The sequence below is a fragment of the Hypanus sabinus genome, chromosome 11, assembly GCF_030144855.1.
Source record: "Hypanus sabinus isolate sHypSab1 chromosome 11, sHypSab1.hap1, whole genome shotgun sequence".
Lineage (NCBI taxonomy): Eukaryota > Metazoa > Chordata > Chondrichthyes > Myliobatiformes > Dasyatidae > Hypanus > Hypanus sabinus.
In genome coordinates, this window is record NC_082716.1 from 111,629,528 (window position 1) to 111,648,759 (window position 19,232).

At 48.7% G+C, this 19,232-nt stretch overlaps 1 protein-coding gene across 1 annotated transcript in view; it reads left to right on the forward strand.

Moving 5' to 3' along the window:
- The first annotated feature begins 15,163 nt into the window (after positions 1-15,163).
- The window catches only part of LOC132402289 (ras and Rab interactor 3-like), a 109,783-nt gene continuing 105,714 nt past the window's right edge, over positions 15,164-19,232 (forward strand). The window contains exon 1 of the mRNA XM_059985143.1: positions 15,164-16,912. Coding sequence (XP_059841126.1) covers positions 16,863-16,912 — 50 coding nt within the window. The 5' untranslated portion in view covers positions 15,164-16,862. The remainder of the gene's footprint in view (positions 16,913-19,232) is intronic.

The following is a 19,232-nucleotide window of genomic DNA, read 5'->3' on the forward strand; positions in this document are numbered from 1 at the left end:
AGCAGGTCAGACAGTGTCTATGGACAGAGTAGCACACACAAAATGCCGGAGGAACTCAGCAGGTCAGACAGTGTCTATGGACAGAGTAACACACACAAAATGCTGGAGGAACTCAGCAGGTCAGACAGTGTCTATGGACAGAGTAACACACACAAAATGCTGGAGGAACTCAGCAGGTCAGACAGTGTCTATGGACAGAGTAACACAGACAAATTGCTGGAGGAACTCAGCAGGACAGATAGTGTCTATGGACAGAGTAACACACACAAAATGCTGGAGGAAATGCTGGAGGAACTCAGCAGGTCAGACAGTGTCTATGGACAGAGTAACACACACAAAATGCTGGAGGAACTCAGCAGGTCCGACAGTGTCTATGGACAGAGTAACACACACAAAATGCCGGAGGAACTCAGCAGGTCAGGCAGTACCTATGGTCAGACTAACACACACAGAATGCTGGAGGAACTCAGCAGGTCAGACAGTGTCTATGGTCAGTAACACACACAAAATGGTGCAGGAACTCAGCAGGTCAGACAGTGTCTATGGTCAGAGTAACACAGAAAATGCCGGAGGAACTCAGCAGGTCAGACAGTGTCTATGGACAGAGTAACACACACAAAATGCTGGAGGAACTCAGCAGGTCAGACAGTATCTATGGACAGAGTAACACATACAAAATGCTGGAGGAACTCAGCAGGTCAGACAGTGTCTATGGACAGAGTAACACACACAAAATGCTGGAGGAACTCAGCAGGTCAGACAGTGTCTATGGTCAGAGTAACACACAAAATGCTGGAGGAACTCAGCAGGTCAGACAGTTTCTATGGTCAGAGTAACACACAAAATGCTGGAGGAACTCAGCAGGTCAGACAGTGTCTATGGACAGAGTAACACACACAAAATGCTGGAGGAACTCAGCAGGTCAGACAGTGTCTATGCACAGAGTAACAGACACAAAATGCCGGAGGAACTCAGCAGGTCAGACAGTGTCAATGGTCAGAGTAACACACACAAAATGCTGGAGGAACTCAGCAGGTCAGACAGTGTCTGTGGACAGAGTAACACACACAAAATGCTGGAGGAACTCAGCAGGTCAGACAGTGTCTACAGACAGAGTAACACACACAAAATGCCGGAGGAACTCACCAGGTCAGACAGTGTCTATGGTCAGAGTAACACACACAAAATGCTGGAGGAACTCAGCAGGTCAGACAGTGTCTGTGGACAGAGTAACACACACAAAATGCTGGAGGAACTCAGCAGGTCAGACAGTGTCTGTGGACAGAGTAACACACACAAAATGCTGGAGGAACTCAGCAGGTCAGACGGTGTCTACGGAGAGAGTAACACACACAAAATGCTGGAGGAACTCAGCAGGTCAGACAGTGTCTACGGAGAGAGTAACACACACAAAATGCTGGAGGAACTCAGCAGGTCAGACAGTGTCTATGGACAGAGTAACACACACAAAATGCTGGAGGAACTCAGCAGGTCAGACAGTGTCTATGGACAGAGTAACACACACAAAATGCTGGAGGAACTCAGCAGGTCAGACAGTGTCTATGCACAGAGTAACAGACACAAAATGCCGGAGGAACTCAGCAGGTCAGACAGTGTCAATGGTCAGAGTAACACACACAAACTGCTGGAGGAACTCAGCAGGTCAGGCAGTATCTATGGTCAGAGTAACACACACAAAATGCCGGAGGAACTCAGCAGGTCAGACAGTGTCTGTGGTCAGAGTAACACACATAAAATGCTGGAGGAACTCAGCAGTTCAGATAGTGTCTATGGTCAGAGGTACACACACAAAATGCTGGAGAAACTCAGCAGGTCAGACAGTGTCTATGGACAGAGTAACGCACATAAAATGCTGGAGGAACTCAGCAGGTCAGACAATGTCTATGGTCAGAGTAACACACAAAATGCTGGAGGAACTCAGCAGGTCAGGCAGTGTCTATGGTCAGAGTAACACACACAAAATGCTGGAGGAACTCAACAGGTCAGACAGTGTCTATGCACAGAGTAACAGACACAAAATGCCGGAGGAACTCAGCAGGTCAGACAGTGTCTATGGTCAGAGTAACACACACAAATTGCTGGAGGAACTCAGCAGGTCAGACAGTGTCTATGGACAGAGTAACACACATAAAATGCTGGAGGAACTCAGCAGGTCAGACAGTGTCTATGGACAGAGTAGCACACACAAAATGCCGGAGGAACTCAGCAGGTCAGACAGTGTCTATGGACAGAGTAACACACACAAAATGCTGGAGGAACTCAGCAGGTCAGACAGTGTCTATGGACAAAGTAACACACACAAAATGCTGGAGGAAATGCTGGAGGAACTCAGCAGGTCAGACAGTGTCTATGGACAGAGTAACACACACAAAATGCTGGAGGAACTCAGCAGGTCCGACAGTGTCTATGGACAGAGTAACACACACAAAATGCCGGAGGAACTCAGCAGGTCAGGCAGTACCTATGGTCAGACTAACACACACAGAATGCTGGAGGAACTCAGCAGGTCAGACAGTGTCGACGGACAGAGTAACACACACAAAATGCCGGAGGAACTCAGCAGGTCAGACAGTGTCTATGCACAGAGTAACACAGACAAAATGCTGGCAGAACTCAGCAGGTCAGACAGTGTCGGTGGACAGAGTAACACACACAAAATGCTGGAGGAACTCAGCAGGTCAGGCAGTGTCTATGGACAGAGTAACACACACAGAATGCTGGAGGAACTCAGCCGGTCAGACAGTGTCTATGGTCAGAGTAACACACACAAAATGCCAGAGGAACTCAGCAGGTCAGACAGTGTCTATGGTCAGAGTAACACACATAAAATGCTGGAGGAACTCAGCAGGTCAGACAGTGTCTATGGTCAGTAACACACACAAAATGCTGCAGGAACTCAGCAGGTCAGACAGTGTCTATGGTCAGAGTAACACAGAAAATGCCGGAGGAACTCAGCAGGTCAGACAGTGTCTATGGACAGAGTAACACACACAAAATGCTGGAGGAACTCAGCAGGTCAGACAGTGTCTATGGACAGAGTAACACACACAAAATGCTGGAGGAACTCAGCAGGTCAGACAGTTTCTATGGTCAGAGTAACACACCAAATGCTGGAGGAACTCAGCAGGTCAGACAGTGTCTATGGACAGAGTAACACACACAAAATGCTGGAGGAACTCAGCAGGTCAGACAGTGTCTATGCACAGAGTAACAGACACAAAATGCCGGAGGAACTCAGCAGGTCAGACAGTGTCAATGGTCAGAGTAACACACACAAAATGCTGGAGGAACTCAGCAGGTCAGACAGTGTCTACGGAGAGAGTAACACACAAAATGCTGGAGGAACTCAGCAGGTCAGACAGTGTCTATGGACAGAGTAACACACACAAAATGCTGGAGGAACTCAGCAGGTCAGACAGTGTCTATGGACAGAGTAACACACACAAAATGCTGGAGGAACTCAACAGGTCAGACAGTGTCTATGCACAGAGTAACAGACACAAAATGCCGGAGGAACTCAGCAGGTCAGACAGTGTCTATGGTCAGAGTAACACACACAAATTGCTGGAGGAACTCAGCAGGTCAGACAGTGTCTATGGACAGAGTAACACACATAAAATGCTGGAGGAACTCAGCAGGTCAGACAGTGTCTATGGACAGAGTAGCACACACAAAATGCCGGAGGAACTCAGCAGGTCAGACAGTGTCTATGGACAGAGTAACACACACAAAATGCTGGAGGAACTCAGCAGGTCAGACAGTGTCTATGGACAGAGTAACACACACAAAATGCTGGAGGAACTCAGCAGGTCAGACAGTGTCTATGGACAGAGTAACACAGACAAATTGCTGGAGGAACTCAGCAGGACAGATAGTGTCTATGGACAGAGTAACACACACAAAATGCTGGAGGAAATGCTGGAGGAACTCAGCAGGTCAGACAGTGTCTATGGACAGAGTAACACACACAAAATGCTGGAGGAACTCAGCAGGTCCGACAGTGTCTATGGACAGAGTAACACACACAAAATGCCGGAGGAACTCAGCAGGTCAGGCAGTACCTATGGTCAGACTAACACACACAGAATGCTGGAGGAACTCAGCAGGTCAGACAGTGTCTATGGTCAGTAACACACACAAAATGGTGCAGGAACTCAGCAGGTCAGACAGTGTCTATGGTCAGAGTAACACAGAAAATGCCGGAGGAACTCAGCAGGTCAGACAGTGTCTATGGACAGAGTAACACACACAAAATGCTGGAGGAACTCAGCAGGTCAGACAGTATCTATGGACAGAGTAACACATACAAAATGCTGGAGGAACTCAGCAGGTCAGACAGTGTCTATGGACAGAGTAACACACACAAAATGCTGGAGGAACTCAGCAGGTCAGACAGTGTCTATGGTCAGAGTAACACACAAAATGCTGGAGGAACTCAGCAGGTCAGACAGTTTCTATGGTCAGAGTAACACACAAAATGCTGGAGGAACTCAGCAGGTCAGACAGTGTCTATGGACAGAGTAACACACACAAAATGCTGGAGGAACTCAGCAGGTCAGACAGTGTCTATGCACAGAGTAACAGACACAAAATGCCGGAGGAACTCAGCAGGTCAGACAGTGTCAATGGTCAGAGTAACACACACAAAATGCTGGAGGAACTCAGCAGGTCAGACAGTGTCTGTGGACAGAGTAACACACACAAAATGCTGGAGGAACTCAGCAGGTCAGACAGTGTCTACAGACAGAGTAACACACACAAAATGCCGGAGGAACTCACCAGGTCAGACAGTGTCTATGGTCAGAGTAACACACACAAAATGCTGGAGGAACTCAGCAGGTCAGACAGTGTCTGTGGACAGAGTAACACACACAAAATGCTGGAGGAACTCAGCAGGTCAGACAGTGTCTGTGGACAGAGTAACACACACAAAATGCTGGAGGAACTCAGCAGGTCAGACGGTGTCTACGGAGAGAGTAACACACACAAAATGCTGGAGGAACTCAGCAGGTCAGACAGTGTCTACGGAGAGAGTAACACACACAAAATGCTGGAGGAACTCAGCAGGTCAGACAGTGTCTATGGACAGAGTAACACACACAAAATGCTGGAGGAACTCAGCAGGTCAGACAGTGTCTATGGACAGAGTAACACACACAAAATGCTGGAGGAACTCAGCAGGTCAGACAGTGTCTATGCACAGAGTAACAGACACAAAATGCCGGAGGAACTCAGCAGGTCAGACAGTGTCAATGGTCAGAGTAACACACACAAACTGCTGGAGGAACTCAGCAGGTCAGGCAGTATCTATGGTCAGAGTAACACACACAAAATGCCGGAGGAACTCAGCAGGTCAGACAGTGTCTGTGGTCAGAGTAACACACATAAAATGCTGGAGGAACTCAGCAGTTCAGATAGTGTCTATGGTCAGAGGTACACACACAAAATGCTGGAGAAACTCAGCAGGTCAGACAGTGTCTATGGACAGAGTAACGCACATAAAATGCTGGAGGAACTCAGCAGGTCAGACAATGTCTATGGTCAGAGTAACACACAAAATGCTGGAGGAACTCAGCAGGTCAGGCAGTGTCTATGGACAGAGTAACACACACAAAATGCTGTAGGAACTCAGCAGGTCAGACAATGTCTATGGACAGAGTAACACACACAAAATGCTGGAGGAACTCAGCAGGTCAGACAGTGTCTATGGACAGAAACACACACAAAATGCTGGAGGAACTCAGCAGGTCAGACAGTGTCTCTGGACAGAGTAACACACACAAAATGCTGGAGGAACTCACCAGGTCAGACAGTGTCTACAGACAGCGTAACACACACAAAATGCCGGAGGAACTCAGCAGGTCAGACAGTGTCTATGGACAGAGTAACACACATAAAATGCTGTAGGAACTCAGCAGGTCAGACAATGTCTATGGACAGTGTAACACACAAAATGCTGGAGGAACTCAGCAGGTCAGACAGTGTCTATGGACAGAGTAACACACACAAAATGCTGGAGGAACTCAGCAGGTCAGACAGTGTCTATGGACAGAGTAACACACACAAAATGCTGGAGGTACTCAGCAGGTCGGACAGTGTCTATAGTCAGAGTAACACACACCAAATGCTGGAGGAACTCAGCAGGTCGGACAGTGTATATGGAGAGAGTAACACACACAAAATGCTGGAGGAACTCAGCAGGTCAGACAGTGTCTATGGACAGAGTAACACACAGAAAATGCCGGAGGAACTCAGCAGGTCAGACAATGTCTATGGACAGAGTAACACACAAAATGCTGTAGGAACTCAGCAGGTCAGACAATGTCTATGGACAGAGTAACACACAAAATGCTGGAGGAACTCAGCAGGTCAGACAGTGTCTATGGACAGAGTAACACACAAAATGCTGGAGGAACTCAGCAGGTCAGACAGTGTCTATGGACAGTGTAACACACACAAAATGCTGGAGGAACTCAGCAGGTCAGACAGTGTCTATGGACAGAGTAACACACACAAAATGCTGGAGGTACTCAGCAGGTCGGACAGTGTCTATGGTCAGAGTAACACACACCAAATGCTGGAGGAACTCAGCAGGTTGGACAGTGTATATGGAGAGAGTAACACACACAAAATGCTGGAGGAACTCAGCAGGTCAGACAGTGTCTATGGACAGAGTAACACACAGAAAATGCCGGAGGAACTCAGCAGGTCAGACAATGTCTATGGATAGAGTAACACACAAAATGCTGTAGGAACTCAGCAGGTCAGACAATGTCTATGGACAGAGTAACACACAAAATGCTGGAGGAACTCAGCAGGTCAGACAGTGTCTATGGACAGAGTAACACACACAAAATGCTGGAGGAACTCAGCAGGTCAGACAGTGTCTCTGGACAGAGTAACACACACAAAATGCTGGAGGTACTCAGCAGGTCGGACAGTGTCTATGGTCAGAGTAACACACACAAAATGCTGGAGGAACTCAGCAGGTCGGACAGTGTATATGGAGAGAGTAACACACACAAAATGCTGGAGGAACTCAGCAGGTCAGACAGTGTCTATGGTCAGAGTAACACACACAAAATGCTGGAGGAACTCAGCAGGTCAGACAGTGTCTATGGTCAGAGTAACACACACAAAATGCTGGAGGAACTCAGCAGGTCAGACAGTGTCTATGGTCAGAGTAACACACACAAAATGCTGGAGGAACTCAGCAGGTCAGACAGTGTCTGTGGACAGAGTAACACACACAAAATGCTGGAGGAACTCAGCAGGTCAGACAGTGTCTATGGACAGAGTAACACACACAAAATGCTGGAGGAACTCAGCAGGTCAGACAGTGTCTATGGACAGAGTAACACACACAAAATGCTGGAGGTACTCAGCAGGTCGGACAGTGTCTATGGTCAGAGTAACACACACAAAATGCTGGAGGAACTCAGCAGGTCGGACAGTGTATATGGAGAGAGTAACACACACAAAATGCTGGAGGAACTCAGCAGGTCAGACAGTGTCTATGGACAGAGTAACACACACAAAATGCTGTAGGAACTCAGCAGGTCAGACAGTGTCTATGGACAGAGTACCACACACAGAATGCTGGAGGAACTCGGCAGGTCAGACAGTGTCTATGGACAGAATAACACACACAAAATGCTGGAGGAACTCAGCATGTCAGGCAGCGCCCATGGAAATGAATAAACTGTCAACGTTTCGGGCCAAGACCCTTCTTCAGGACTGGAAAGGAGGGGGGAAGACCAGAATAAAAAGGTGGGGGGGGAGGGGAAGAAGGATAGCTAGGAGGTGATAGGTGAAGCCAGGTGGGTAGGAAAGGCAAAGGGCTAGTGAGGTCAAGAGGCTGATTACAGAAGAGTGGTGGAGAAGTTTATCGATGGGTGTGGCTTGAATCAGCTGCAGCTCAGTATCGCTGAGATTAAGGAGCTAGTGGTGGACTTCAGGAAGGTATAAACGCCCTGCATTCCCATTTCCATCAAGGGAACAGATGTGGAAGTCATCCGGGACTGAAGCATCTGGGAACTCACCTGGACAATAAACTGTGGCTCCTCACAAGAAGGGACAAAGCCGACTGTACTTGCTGAGGAGGCTCTGGTCATTCAGCGTCTGCAGTTCTCTGCTGCAGATGTTCTACGTCTCAATGGTGGCCGGCATCCTGTTCTGCGCTGTAGTCTGCCGGGGCGGCAGGGTGAGAGCAGCTGACGCCAAGATGGATAAGCTCATCGGGAAGGCTGGTTCTGTTCGGGGGGTGGAACCGGATCCCCTGAGAGGAGGGTGCTGCAGAAGCTACGGAGCATTACGGACAATCCCTCTCGCCCCTCCAAACAGAGGGGCACCTTTAGTAACGACTGATTCCACTGAACGCCACAAGAGATCCATTCTCCCTGTGACTATCGGACTCTACAACTCCTCCTCCTAAAGTATACAAGTCTATGGTTTTCTGTATTTTACACTATTACATTTTAATGCACATTTTGTATTTTCTTTTCATACCTCAATGCCACGGAGCAACAAACTTCACAGCACACATCAGTGAAATAACAGGTAGGACAGACAAAGGAGAGTCAGGGTCTTCTTGTTTATTTGGATTTTCAGAAGGCCTTTGTCAACGTGCCGCAAATGAGGCTGCTTAAGAAGACGAGAGTGCATGGTATTACAGATAAGTGTGGATAGCGGATTGGCTGACTGGCAGGAGACAGCGAATGGGAATAAAGGCAGCCTATTCTGCGTGTTCCTCAGGCGTCCATATTGGGACCCTATCATTTTACTTTATATGTCAATGATTTGGATGATGGGACTGACAGCTTTGTGACCAAGTTTGTGGACAACAAAGACAGGCAGAAGGACAGGTAGTGTTGAGGAAGCAGGGTCTGCAGAAGGACTGACACAGATCAGAATAATGCAAGGAAGTGGCAGATGGAATATCATGTGGGGAATGCACTTCGGTAGAAGGACTGAAAACATGGACACCAAATACTCCGCACATGCTGGTGTTGTGCGTGTTACTATAAACTTGGACTATTTCCTAAATGGGGAGAAAATTCAAAAATCAGAGGTTGAAAGGGACTTGGGAGTTCAGTTGCTGTTCAACCAAATATCATAACAGTAAAGAAATGTGATCTGAGTGACTTTGACCCTGGAGTGATTGTTGGTGCCAGATGGGGTGGTTTGAGTATCTCAGAAACTGCTGATCTCCTGGGATTTTCAGAGCTTACAGAGAATGGTGCGAAAAACACAAAGTATCTAGTGGGGGTGAAAATGCCTTGTTAATGAGAGAGATCAGAAGTGAATAGTTAGACTGGTTCAAGCTGACAGGAAGGTGACACTAATTGAAACAACCACATGTGACAACAGTGCTGTGCACAACAGCATGTCTGGACACACATCAAACCTTGAAGTGGATGGACTACAGCAGCAGAGGACATACACCCAGTGACAGCAAGGGAAAGACATGCATCCACATCATGGTCAGACTAATGGAGATGAGGGATCTCCAGTCCCGAGCGAGTAGCTGGCGCCGTTAGAAGCCTCTTCTCCCCTGTAGCTGCAATACCTCCTGATTCTTCTCCACAATCTTCAGTTCATTCATCTGGCTTCCTGCTTCAGGTGCAGTAAAGACACTTCCCAGGGGGCACCTGCAAGGAATAGCCTCCACCATGCACGGGGAAACCTTGACACCGTGGATGCCACCCTCAATGATCCGGTCAGCCTGGGACGGACACGGCGAGGCCTCGGGTCTGGCAGAACGGCCCAGCACACACTGACCATCCAGTGGATAATCGGGACCCTGAAAGAGGCCGGATCTGTCTGCCCAATACAGCGGAGTCACACATGCGGGCGTCTCCATTCTTACCGACTTGGCGCCATTGTCTGGGTGGATCTGCAACGCACCCTCCATCTGAGGTGAAGGTACGTTCCGAATCAGTGGATTGGATGATCTCTCCTCGCTTCCAGGGCAACCACGTGAACCCTTGAGAGCTGGACGCCGTGCTTCCTTCTTCCTGCCGTGGCTGGTGGTATCGTGGTGAGGCTTGTGCCACCGCCGGTGAGAGGCCAGGTTGGCCAAGCATCCAAAGACCTTGCTGCACTCCAGGCATCGATATTCCACCCGGACTATCCCAGAGCACTTGTGTCGAGCAAGGGCGAAGCAGTCTGCGTATTCATTGCCACACAAGCGGCAAATGTACGCCCCTAGAACGTCAGAGCTTAGCCTCTTCATGTCTCTGGTGTGTCCTGCCTTGCACCTGGCACTCTGCTCCTTGGGGATCGTCGCATTGACAATCCGACCTGCAAGGCTACGCGGTTCTTCCACAACGCTCTGCCCCGGTGCCTCAGGAAGACTTGATGTTTCTCCTGACTGAGGGGTTGAAGATGTGACCAGTGATCCAGTAATGGTGTGAACCTCATCGTCTGGCGCTGACAATCCACTGGAGGAGGCTCTTTGGGTCCAGAACCTCACTGTGCTGGATCCTTCCTTCAGTCCGCTCCCGTGATCTCTGGTCCAGGTCCATGGGTCGGGACCATCTTCAGGGTAGCCCACAACCTGTCTCCCTCTGGCATTGTGTGGCACGACCCTCTTCTTCCTTCTGACCAAAAATCCTCTGGGCATCTCGACGGGAAATGCCTCCCAGCAGCAAAACCGAAATCCGCACAAAAGAGCAAGGTTGGAAAGACCAGGATGAGAGTTTGCTCCTGTCTCTACCTCTCCTGAACTACATTCAAGCTTCTTAATTAACACATACCCAATTAACACGCTCGTGGAACGAGGGCAATTCTGGTTGGTGGAGGACAATTCTGATGCATTTGATCACAGATCATTAACACTGTATTAATATTAAGGGGGTCTGCCGGGAGAGAGGGAAAGAACTTGCCAGCTATTAGCGAAATATTCCTGATGAAAGTCAATCCGAAAGCAAAACTTCAGACAGGAGGAACAGCTTCGCAGGGCAATAAGATCTTTTTTAAAGATTTATTTGTTGTTAGAATGTGGACATTACAGGCATTGCCAACAACGACGGCCTCTCCCTAGTTACCCCTGAGCTGACAAGGCCGTTATGCGGTTGACTTGCAGAGGCCCAGGTTCATTAGACATAGGAGCAGGATGAGGCCATTCAGCCCATCAATGCTCTGCCATTCAATCATGGCTGATTTACTTTCCCTCACCATCCCATTCTCCTGCCTCTTTCCGATAACCTTTGGCACCCTGACTAATCAACCTCTGCTTTAAATATATCCATAGCCATCTGTGACAATGAGTTCCACCGATTCACCAGCCTCTGGCTAATGAAATTCCTCTTCATCACTGTTCTAAAGGGACACTTCTATTCTGAGGCTGTCCCCTCTTCCACTGTTGGAAAGATGCCCTCCATGTCTGTTCGGTAGAGTCCTTGAGAGAGGGAATTGGGAATAGGAATGGTGAAGTGGGGGGGAAGTTCGAGAATTTGGTGTTCATGCCATCAGGTTGGAGGCTACCCAGGTGGAATACAAGGTGTTGCTCCTCCAACCTGAGTGTGGCCTCATTGCGACAGTAGAGGAGGCCGTGGACAGACATGTTGGAAGGAGATTGGGAAGCGGAACTAAGTGGGTGACCAGTGAAACAAGCCTGGTTCCTCTCTCCTACCAACATGCACAGTCCTCCAACCCCAGGACGGGACAGGCAGTCTTCAGCTTCTAGCCCACAGTCGCCTCAGGATCACAGACGCTGGGCCTTTTACTTCCCCAGTGGACTCACGGATTTTCACAGCCTCGACCTCCAGACTTGCAATGGTCGATCTTCGGTATTGACCTCAGGGCTCGCCAGTCACCAAACCCTAGGCCTCGAGCCCTGGACCGGCCAACAGCAGGACACCAGAAACCAAACCTTGTAGTCCAGTCTCGCTGACTTGTGTAACCAGGGAGGTCACCAGCCCTCTCTCCTCCTGCCCGCATGGAGCAACTTGCTGGCTCTGGTCTGTGCTGGTCTGCTAGCCCGGCATCTGTCTACATACACCCTATGTCTGTGTCACTGGCTTTCAAACATGAGAACATAAGAAATAGGAGCAGGAGTCGGCCATCCGGCCCATCGAGCCTGCTCTGCCATTCATTAAGATCACGGCTGATCTGACCATGAGCTCATCTCCACTGACCTGCCTTTTCCCCATAACCCTCAATTCCCCTACCTGGCTGAGACTCTGGGCCTGGCCTCTAAACCACCCCTGTCCCTCATTCATTTAAAGCTCTTCTGAAGTGTTACTATGGCGATGAGGTACAGCAAAGCATTTACAAGATCATGGTGGAGAGGGAGCTTGTGAGTCATCGATGGGAGAACTTCAAATGAGGTGTGGGTGGCAGGGTAGAGTAGCGGTTAGCAAAACACTTGACACCACCGGGGTCCCGTTCCCGCTGCTGTTGGTATGTTCTCCCTGTGACCGTGTGGTTTCCCACTGGATGCTCCAGTTTCCAAACACGTATGGATTGAGTTTAGTAAGTCGTGCACATACAAGGTTGCCACCATAGTGACACATGTGGCCTGCTCCCAGCATGCCCTTTGATGCATTGGTTGTTGATGTCCAAGGATGTTTTGACGCTGGTTTATTCGTTACGCATTGTGTCGTTCGACTTTATTGTTACGTGCCGTGTCATATGACAGGGGCGATTGTGGTCTTTCCATGATTGATCTTGGCAAATGTTTCTACAGAAGTGGTTTGCTATTGCCTTCTTCTGGGCAGTGTCTTTACAAGATGGGTGACCCCACCGCCACCCCCACCTCCCCTCGCCATTATCAATACTCTTCAGAGATTGTCTGCCCAGCCTCAGCAGTCACGTAACCAGAACTTGTGAAATGCACCAGCTGCTCATACCTTCGCCCATGGCTTCACGTGCCCCTGATCGGGGGGGGGGGGGGGCTAAGCAGGTGCTATACCTTGCCCAAGGGTGACCTGCAGTCTAGCGGAGGGCAGGAGCGCCTCACACCACCTCGGGTAGAGAGGTATCTCCACCCCGCCACCAACGTTTCAAAGTACATGTGACAAATAAAGCTAATCTCTGTCTCCAAGACCCCAAACATGCTCTATAATTCCCAAAGTATTAAAGTAAATTTATTATCAAAGTATATACATGCCACCATGGACAACCCTGAGATTCATTTTCTTGTGGGCATACTCAATAAATCTATAGAATAGTAACATGCATAATAGAATCAATGAAAGGCCCCTCCAGCTCGGGTGATCAACCAGTGTGCAAAAGACAACAAACTGTGCAGATGCAAAAAGAAAGAGATAGTAATAATAAATAAATAAACAACAAATATCAAGCACACGGGATGAAGACTCCTTGAAAGTGAGTCCGTAGGTTGTGGGAGCATTTCATTGATGGGGCAAGTAAAGTTATCCACATTGGTTCAGGAGCCTGATGGTTGTGGGGTAATAACTGTTCCTGAACCTGGTGGTGTGGGACCTGAGGCTCATTGTGATGAGTGAAGTTATCCACACTGGTTCAGGAGCCTGATGGTTATGGGGTAATAACTGTTCCTGAACCTGGTGGTGTGGGACCTGAGGCTCATTGTGGTGAGTGAAGTTATCCACACTGGTTCAGGACCCTGATGGTTGTGGGGTAATAACTGTTCCTGAACCTGCTGGTGTGGGACCTGAGGCTCATTGTGGTGAGTGAAGTTATCCACACCGGTTCAGGAGCCTGATGGTTGAGGGGTAATAACTGTTCCTGATCCTGGTGGTGTGGGACCTGAGGCCCATTGTGGTGAGTGAAGTTATCCACACTGGTTCAGGAGCCTGATGGTTGTGGGGTAATTACTGTTCCTGAACCTGGTGGTGTGGGACCTGAGGCCCATTGTGGTGAGTGAAGTTATCCACACTGGTTCAGGAGCCTGATGGTTGTGGGGTAATAACTGTTCCTGAACCTGGTGGTGTGGGACCAGAGGCTCATTGTGGTGAGTGAAGTCATCCACACTGGTTCAGGAGCCTGATGGTTGTGGGGTAATAACTGTTCCTGAATCTGTTGGTGTGGGACCTGAGGCTCATTGTGGTGAGTGAAGTTATCCACACTGGTTCAGGAGCCTGATGGTTGAGGGGTAGTAACTGTTCTTGAACTTGATGGGGTGAGTCCTGAGGCTCTTGTACCTTCTACCTGATGCCACAGCAGGAAGAGAGCACGTCCTGGGTGGTGGGGATCTCTGATGATGGATGCTGCTTTCCTGCAACAGCGTTTCCTGTAGAGGTGGTCAATGTACATTAATATATACAATATACATTAATGATTTAGATGAAGGGATTAAAAGTAACATTAGCAAATTTGCTGATGACACAAAGCTGGGTGGCACTGTGAAATGTCAGGAGGACGTTATGAGAATGTAGGGTGACTTGGACAGGTTGGGTGAGTGGGCAAATGTATGGCGGATGCAGTTTAATGTGGATAAATGTGAGGTTATCCACTTTGGTGGCAAGAACAGGAAGGCAGATTACTATCTAAATGGAGTCAAGTTAGGAAAAGGGGAAGTACAACGAGATCTAGGTGTTCTTGTACATCAGCCAATGAAAGCAAGCATGCAGGTACAGCAGGCAGTGAAGAAAGCTAATGGCATGCTGGCCTTTATAACAGGAGGAGTTGAGTATAGGAGTAAAGAGGTCCTTCTGCAGCTGTACAGGGCCCTGGTGAGACCCCACCTGGAGTATTGTGTGCAGTTTTAGTCTCCAAATTTGAGGAAGGATATTCTTACTGTTGAGGGAGTGCAGTGTAGATTCACAAGGTTAATTCCTGGAATGGCGGGACTGTCACATGTTGAAAGATTGGAGCGACTGGGCTTGTATACACTGGAATTTAGAAAGATGAGAGGGGATCTGATTGAAACATATAAGATTATTAAGGGATTGGACACGCTGGAGGCAGGAAGCATGTTCCCGCTGATGGGTGAGTCCAGAACTACAGGCCACAGTTTAAGAATAAGGGGTAGGCCATTTAGAACAAAGATGCGGAAAAACTTTTTCACCCAGAGACTGGTGGATATGTGGAATGCTCTGCCCCAGAAGGCAGTGGAGGCCAAGTCTCTGGATGCATTCAAGAGAGAGTTAGATAGAGCTCTTATAGATAGCAGGGTCAAGGGATATGGGGAGAGGGCAGGAACGGGGTACTGATTGTGTATGATCAGCCATGATCACAGTGAATGGCGGTGCTGGCTAGAAGGGCCGAATGGCCTGCTCTTGCACCTATTGTCTATTGTCTATTGTCTAATGGTGGAGTGCTTTACCCATGATGTACCGGGCCAATTCCACTAAGTTTAGGAGAAACCAAAGTTTGAAGTTATAGTCAGGCATAAACCTCATTGAAATCTGCCTTTGAGACCAGTCCAGCGCACTGCGTTTATCGTGGGACTCACCACTTCCCACCTCCTCTGCTGTTTGGGTCACTGCGCTTGACTAAGAAGTTCTATTACAAACTTTTCCCATCATGGGCTGCCCGTGAGTAAATGTGTTATAGTTTCCTCCCCACCCTGACTGGCTTCATACTTTCTGTTTCGGAGGATGACCTGCGAACTGCGGTTCCATTCTGACAAACAAGGGAGGGTGGGGAGGGGGAGAGAGGGGAGAGGGAAGAGAAAGGAATAGAGGGAGAGGGAGTCAGAAATGGAATGGAGAGAGAAAGGGAATGGAGGGAGAGGGAGAGAAAGGGAATGAGGGAGAGGGAGAGAGAAAGGGAATGGAGGGAGAGGGAGTGAGAAATGGAATGAAGGGAGAGAGAAAGGGAATGGAGGGAGAGGGAGAGAAAGGGAATGAGGGAGAGGGAGAGAGAAAGGGAATGGAGGGAGAGGAAGAAAGCAAGAGACGAGGGAGAAGGAAGGAGAGGGGATTTGAAGGAGAGCGAGGGAGGAGAAAAAGACAGGGAGTGGGTGGATTTTGAAGGAGAGGCAGAGAGGGAAATTGAAGGGGAAGGGAGAGAGAGAGAAAGGGGGAGATTGGAGTGAAACAGGGTCAATGAGACAAAGGTTTTGGGGGAAGGAGGGATGAGTGGACAGAGTGGGACGGGGAATTGGAGGGAGTGAGAGAGGGAGTTTGGAGGTGGAACAGGAAAGGGAAAGAGGGATTGGAGGCAGAGTGAGAAAGGGATTATAGAGGGAGAGAGGGATTGAAGGTAGGGAGAGAGAGAGAGAGAAAGGGATATTGGATGGTGAGGGGTGAGAAAGAGAGGAGGAACAGAAGGAGAGAGAGAGGTGGGGGAGAGTGAGGGATGGATTGGAGGGAAATGGACTGTCAGAAAAAAAAGTCACATCTGTAATCATGAAATATGAGTGAGATAAGGGGTTTTCTTTCCCCTCCCCCTCTCGAGGACAAGTTTCTATGTTTCAGGCAACTTGCCTGAAAATTAGACTGAAACCAGCTTTAAATTGGGTCACTGAGTTGGGCTGTCTCTGCTCGTATTGGCTGAGGATAAGGGCTTCTGTAAAACTCAAACTGAGGTAACCACAGAAGGGCTGTGGTTTACTTCTGAACTGTTATAACCAACAACACACTCGATCTCACAACGCGACCTAGACTCCAGTGGATTAGGAGCAGAAATCAAGCGACCCGGAAATTGTTAGCTCTGCAACAGCCGTCTGTCTCGGGACTCGCTGGTGCTCCCGATCTTCCATCGTCTCTTGCTTCTTGCTGACCCTTGGATTATCAACTCTGGGCGGTGAGACAAGTTGCCTGTGGCTGGTTCCCTGCCTCGCCTTGCTTCCAGGTGCCTCAGTCTCGTGGTGGTTGGGCTCGTGTGGAGAGACACAGGAGGGACTTCGACACAACATGGCTTGGAAGGGAAGGCAACCACGTGATTAGAAGACTAACCTGACCAGGAAAATGCTGACCACATCAAGCCCAAAACCCAAAAACTCCAAGGAACAGATGAGGTAACTCTTAAAATTTCACACTCAATCCTTGGAACTGTGTAAAATTTATGGCACAAGAAAAGGCCATTTTGCCCAGCAGAGTATTTCATACCCCTTCTCTGCCAATGTCTGACCCTGGCGTAGGCATGATTCCACAGCCCATACTTCCCCACACACCAGGGAAAGGAATCAGTGGAAAGATGGTCCCTACCCTCTCACGTTTGCACGGGGCTTCCATGAGGTGAGGGCAAGATAAGGGTGGGAAGAGTGAACAGGGGTGTTTGAGAATGAGTATGTTCTGGCCCCACCTCAGTACACTGTTGAAGGAGCCCTGCCCTGCCTTGCCATAGTCATAGAGCACAGAAACAGGCCTTTCTGCCCATCTAGTCCATACTGAAACCATTTAAACTGCCTACTCCCATCTATCTGCCCTCCGTACCCCTACCATCCATGTGCCTATCCAAACTTCCCTTCAATGTTGAAATGGATACGTACACAATGCTGGAAGAACTCAGCAGGCCAGGCAGCATCCGTGAGAAAAGAGTAGCCTGATGAAGGGTCTCAGCCCAAAACGTTGGCTACTCTTTTCTCACGGATGCTGCCTGACCTGCTGAGTTCTTCCAGCGTTGTGTTCGTATTCTTTGATCCACAGCATCTGCAGTTGTATTTTTGAACGTTGAAATGGAGTTTGCGTGCACCACTTACATTGGCAGCTCGTTCCACACTCTCACTGCTCTGAGTGAAGAAGTTCCCCCTCATGTCCCCCTTAATCCTCTCACTTTTCACCATTAATGCATGACCTCTCATTGCAGTCCCACCAAACCTCAATGGAAAAAGCCTGCTTTCATTTACCCTATACCCCTCATGATTTTGAACACCTCTGTAAAATCGCCTCTCAGCTTTCTACGTTCTAAAGAATACAGTCCTAACCGATTCAGTCTTTCCGTGTAACTCAGGCCCTCCAGACCCAGCGACATCTATGGAAATTAATAGACAGTCAACATTTTGAGCCGAGATCCTTCTTCAGGATTTGAAAGGAAGGGGGGGAACGCGAGAATAAAAAGCTGGAGGGAGGGGAAGGAGGACAGCTGGAAGAAGACAGGTGAAGCCAGAGGAGTAGGAAAGGTCAAGGGCTGGAGAAGAAGGAATCTGAAAGGAGAGGAGAGTGGACCATAGGAGAAAGGGACAGAGGAGGGAACCGAGGAGGAGGTGATAGGCAGGAGAGAAGAGGTAAGAGGCTAGAGTGAAGAATGGAAGAAGAAGGAAATATTTTTACCAGAAAGAGAAATCGAAATTCATGCTTTCAGACTGAAGTTAAGGTGTTTCTCCTCCCTGATGATGGCCTCATCGTGGCACAAGAGGAGATCATGGACTGACACATAGAAACATAGAAAGCCTACAGCACAATACAGGCCCTTCAGCCCATAAAGCTGTGCCGAACATGTCCCTACCTGAGAAATTACCTAGGGTTACCCATAACCCTCTATTTTCCTAGGCTCCATCTATCTATCTCTTAAAAGACCCTATCATATCCGCCTCCACCACTGTTGCCGGCAGCCCATTCCACACACTCACCACACTCTGCGTAAAAAACTTCCAAGCACCTTAAAACTATGACCCCTTGTGCTAGCCATTTCAGCCCTGGGAAAAAGCCTCTGACTATCCACACGATCAATGCCTCTCATCATCTTATACACCTCTATCAGGTCACCTCTCATCCTCCTTCGCTCCAACGAGAAAAGGCCGAGTTCACTCAACCTATTCTCATAAGGCACGCTCCCCAATCCAGGCAACATCCTTGTAAATTTCCTCTGCACCCTTTCTATGGTTTCCACATCCTTCCTGTAGTGAGCTGACCAGAACTGAGCACAGTACTCCAAGAGGGGTCTGACCAGGGTCCTATATAGCTGCAACATTACCTCTCGGCTCTAAAACTCAATCCCATGATTGATGAAGGCCAATACACCGTACGCCTGCTTAAGCACACAGTCAACCTGCGCAGCAGCTTTGAGTGTCCTGTGGACTCGGACCCCAAGATCCCTCTGATCCTCCACACTGCCAAGAGTCTTACCATTAATACTATATTCTGCCATCAAATGCCTTGCTGAAATCCATATACACTACATCTACTGCTCTACCTTCATCAATGTGTTTAGTCACATCCTCAAAAAATTCAATCAGGTTCGTAAGGCACGACCTGCCCTTGACAAAGCCATGCTGACTATTCCTAATCATATCATGCCCCTCCAAATGTTCATAAATCCTGCTTTTCAGGATCTTCTCCATCAGCTTACCAACCACTGAAGTAAGACTTACTAGTCTATAATTTCCTGGGCTCTCT